We start from the raw sequence: 4503 nt of genomic DNA, 5'->3' as shown, positions 1-4503 counted from the left end.
GGCCGCCGCCCATTTAAGGCCTGGGCAGCCCCGGCCACCAGCGCCCCGCAGCCCGACGGCTCGGCTCGGCCAGAGCACCCGGCCTTGACCCCGGCCCCGCGACCGCAGGTGAGACCCGCCCGGCCCGCGCTCGGCGCCGCGTCCCCGGGGGAGGGGTCTCCGCCTACCCAAGTCACCCACTTCCTTCCTGTTTGACCCAGCTGCGGGGCTCGGGGGATAAACAACCAGCCCTTTCTGGGTGACCCGGGGCGAGTCACCGCCCCTCGCTGAGCCGGTGTCCTCGGCATCCCCCATCCCCGCTCGCAGGGACTGGAGGGACTCGTCGTGAGCGCGCAAGGGACGTGTCGGGCGGCGTCCAGCGCGGAGGAGGAGGCAGGGAGGTGAGGAGCAAGTCAGGTCAGACCGGCTGCAGGTGCAGGTCCCCCTGCCAGCCCTGTCCTACCCTCAGAGGCCGCGGTCCAACGGAGGACCTGCAGGCAGCTGCTGAGCTGGCTTGTGAGGGTCAAAAGTCAGCAGTCACATGGCCTGTCACCAGCTGCCTCCCGCCTGGGTTCCTCCTGGAGGAATGAGGGGTGAGGGGACAGGGTGTGGGCAGGACTTCCTGGAAAAGGGAGGCCACTGCCTTTTATGTGTAGGGTGGGAAGACTGGGACATGCAGAGTCCCACACTCGGACCTTGTCAAACACACATCACATGCCAGACACACGACTCACATTAGAGACACAACGCATGTAATGAGGGAACTGAGACAAACACTGACATGACACGGCTCAGGCACTAAACATGGACACACAAATCCCCGTCCACACAGACTCCCACTCAGTGCCAAATGAGAAGTCAGGCGCATGTCACAGACACGCCACACTGGCCCTGCAGGCTCAGCATGCACGTCTACAGGACACGGGACTCTCAGGCACAGAGCAGCTCTGCTGCACACAGGAAACAGACACACCTAGACCAGGCAGATAAACATGTCCTCTGAGAACACAGACACAGGAGACGTGTCTCAGGCATGGCCTTGCACGCACGGACACGCATGCACACACAGACACACATGCACACACAGACACACACCGATGCACAGGACACCTTTGGCCCACCCCACAATCCAGCCCCTACAGGCAGACCTGGAGGCTGTGTGGGGAGGCGTGGCCTCACCCATGTGCCCAGATCCCCACCCCAAACCCGTGTCCAGTGCTGGGGAAGTCCGAGGCTCACATGACCCAAAGGGAGGGCTTTGGGGACAGTCCTTGGAGAAACTGCATCATCCTCACTAATGATCCACTTCCACCCCAGGGAATAAAGGCTCAGAGAGCGCCCGCTCTGCCCTGGAGCCCACCTGCCTCTTGGAGCCCCTGCTGACCTCCGGGTGTCTCCTCCAGGGTGAGTGCTGGGCAGAAAGGGACAAGAGAGGGCGGAACACGCCTGCTGGGCCACCCTCAGTGAAGCCCGCCCTCCTGCCCACTGACCCTGCCAATGAGCACGTCCTGCAGTGCCCTGGGAACTAGGGCAGCGTGGGGTTCCCTTGGGGCCAGCCCGCAGGGAGCAATCTCCCCCTCTCTCAGAGCAGGGTGGCGGGGGTGTCAAGGGCTTGCTGCCCACACCCCAGACACTCATGTCTCCCTCCCAGATGGACAGGTGGATGGCGCTGCTTGTCCTGCAAGCCTTGCTGCTGCTACCCCTGGCTGATGGGGCCGCCCCTGCCCTGCGCTTTGTGGCCGTGGGTGACTGGGGAGGAGTCCCCAATGCCCCTTTCCACACGGCCCGGGAAATGGCCAATGCCAAGGAGATCGCCAGAACCGTGCAGATCCTGGGCGCAGACTTCATCTTGTCCCTGGGGGACAACTTCTACTTCACTGGCGTGCAGGATGCCAATGACAAGAGATTCCAGGTGTGTGTCCAATAGAGTTGGGGGGGTGTCAGTGGGGAGAAGCACCCAGATGGGTGACGTTCCTCCGGAGAGGGCAGAAGGAAGCTGATGTGGCATCTGCTGGTCACTGGAGCACTCAGTGTGTCCCTTGTCCCCAGCCCCTGATTTGGTGGGAGCATCAGGGTACTGCATGACATGGGGAGATGGGGTCCCCTTTCTGTCTGCTACAGGAGACCTTTGAAGACGTGTTCTCTGACCGCTCTCTTCGCAATGTACCCTGGTACGTGCTGGCTGGAAACCATGATCACCTCGGCAATGTCTCAGCACAGATCGCCTACTCCAAGATCTCCAAGCGCTGGTGAGCTCCCCTGCCTTCCCCAGACCCTCACTCAGGGGGACAAAGGGGCCCTTTGGCTTGAGTTGACCCTGGGGCTTCTCTGCCTAAGATATGTACCCCGACCTCTGTCCCCTCCACAGGAACTTCCCCAGCCCTTTCTACCGTCTGCGCTTCAAGGTCCCACGGACCAATGTGTCCGTGGCCATCTTCATGCTGGACACAGTGACACTGTGTGGCAATTCAGACGACTTCCGTAACCAGCAGCCCGAGAGGCCCCGTGACCTGGAACTGGCCCGCACCCAGCTGTCCTGGCTCAAGAAGCAGCTGGCGGCAGCCAAGGAAGACTATGTGCTGGTGGCCGGCCACTACCCCGTGTGGTCCATAGCTGAGCACGGGCCCACCCGCTGCCTCGTCAAGCATCTGCAGCCACTGCTGGCCACCTATGGGGTCACTGCCTACCTGTGTGGCCATGACCACAATCTGCAGGTGAGAGCCCTGTGGGTGGCGGGGGGGAGGTAGGTAGGGGGTCCCCATTCCAGCCAATGTACCACATGGCTGGGGTCCTTCCGCTGTTTGGGGGCCTCCCTTGACCTTCAGAATATCAACATTCTCCCTCAACATATGCTCTCTAATCAGGAAAACAGTCCAAAGTCCCCTAAAAGTCATAATAACAGCTACTGGTTGCCAATTGCTTACTAAGTGCTCTACCTGTGAAGTAGAATTCATATACTCCCAGGGGTGGGGAAACTGAGGCCAGGAGGGTTATGTAACTTAACATGACTCTGTGGTCCTGGGCCTGAGTCAGATGTGGGTGGAGCCCCTGGTCAGCTCCATTTTGGGGCTGGGGTCTCCACTGACTCTGTGTCCTCCATCCTCAGTATCTTCAGGATGATCACGGTGTGGGCTACGTGCTGAGTGGGGCTGGAAACTTCATGGACCCCTCCAAACGGCACCAGCGCAAGGTCCCCAATGGCTACCTGCGCTTCCACTATGGGGCTGAGGACTCACTGGGGGGCTTTGCTTACGTGGAGATCAGCCCCAAAGAGATGAGCATCACTTACATCGAGGCCTCGGGCAAGTCCCTTTTCAAGACCAGCCTGCCGAGGCGAGCCAGGCCCTGAAGCCCCCTGACAGCCTCCGCTGTAGTGCTGGGTGGGCCTGCAGGGACCCCACCCATGGCATGATTTCTCTCTGACCTGTGGTGCTGCGGCAGAGCAGGAAGGAGACCCACAGCTGAGGAACTGTGGTGCCACGTGGCCCTTGGTGTGCCAAAGCCACTGTGAAAGAACCATGGACAAGTGTACCAGCCAGCACATCACGCCCCTGTGGCTGTGCTCGCTCAGACTGAGTTTCAGGGAGCGGAGCCTTCTCCTGAATCGAGCATCTTTCTGTCACTACCTTTCAATAAAAGAATAGTTGCCAAGGCTGAACGTGTGCCATGAGCCTGTTGTATCGTCTGGGTTAGAGTGTCCGGGCTCCCCTGATACTTTAGCCCCATCCACAACTAACTGGCAGGACTGGCCGTTTAGCTCAGTTGGTTAGAGTGCGGTGTCATAACACAAAGTTCAAGGGTTCGGATCCCCATACAGGCCAGCTACCAAAAAAACACATAGCCAAACGGCCTGCTACTTTGGATGCTATTTTATGTAAAACCCAAGCAGAAAGGGGACCACACAAAGAAAGCCTTCCTCCCAGGCCAGGTCTGCAGCAAATCACCCCCACGCCCTCCCTGCCAGCGGCAACCATTGTTATCACTTTCTTTCCTTCCACAGTTGATGCCTCCATAGTATGAACATTCCCATTTTGTTCCTTACACAAAAGCAACACAGTATACACATAGTTCTGCACACGTTCCTTCTACTTAACCACGAGTTTTCGACAGTTCATCTCAGAACATTCATTTTTATCGATTTGAATACGGAACTGGTAATACATGCACATGATTCAAACGTCAAAAGCTGGGCTGGTCAGTTAGCTTAGTTGGTTAAACTGTGGTGTTATAACACTGAGGTCAAGGGTTTGGATCCCCATACTGGCCAGCCACCAAAAAAAAAAAAGAAAAAAGAGAGAGAGAGAAACAAAAATCTAAAGTTTACAGGAAGGTGCAATATCTGACTCCCTCCCTGTCCCAATTCACCCCATTCTCTCTCTCTCTCCTAACAGAAAATAACTTTTTATAAATGCCTCATGTTTCCTTCCAGTCCTTATGCAAATAAAAGCAAATGAGAATGTTTATTCTCCCCTTTCCTACTGATCTGTACCCTGCTTTTTTTTTTTTAAACCAACTTGATCGAAG

At 57.3% G+C, this 4503-nt stretch overlaps 1 protein-coding gene across 1 annotated transcript; it reads left to right on the top strand.

Annotated features, from left to right (window-relative positions):
• The first annotated feature begins 298 nt into the window (after positions 1 to 298).
• Positions 299 to 3637, top strand: ACP5 (acid phosphatase 5, tartrate resistant). Its single transcript, XM_008586530.1, has 6 exons — positions 299 to 380; positions 1297 to 1383; positions 1631 to 1891; positions 2101 to 2228; positions 2348 to 2693; positions 3086 to 3637. Exons 3-6 carry the CDS (start codon positions 1631 to 1633, stop codon positions 3326 to 3328), a joined length of 978 nt encoding a protein of 325 aa, XP_008584752.1. The 5' UTR covers positions 299 to 380; positions 1297 to 1383; the 3' UTR covers positions 3329 to 3637.
• The last annotated feature ends 866 nt before the right edge of the window (positions 3638 to 4503 follow it).

This window comes from Galeopterus variegatus, unplaced genomic scaffold (genome assembly GCF_000696425.1).
Source record: "Galeopterus variegatus unplaced genomic scaffold, G_variegatus-3.0.2 Scaffold4011, whole genome shotgun sequence".
NCBI lineage: Eukaryota > Metazoa > Chordata > Mammalia > Dermoptera > Cynocephalidae > Galeopterus > Galeopterus variegatus.
The sequence above is the reverse complement of the archived record's forward strand: the minus strand, read 5'-3'. Positions and strand labels throughout refer to the sequence as shown.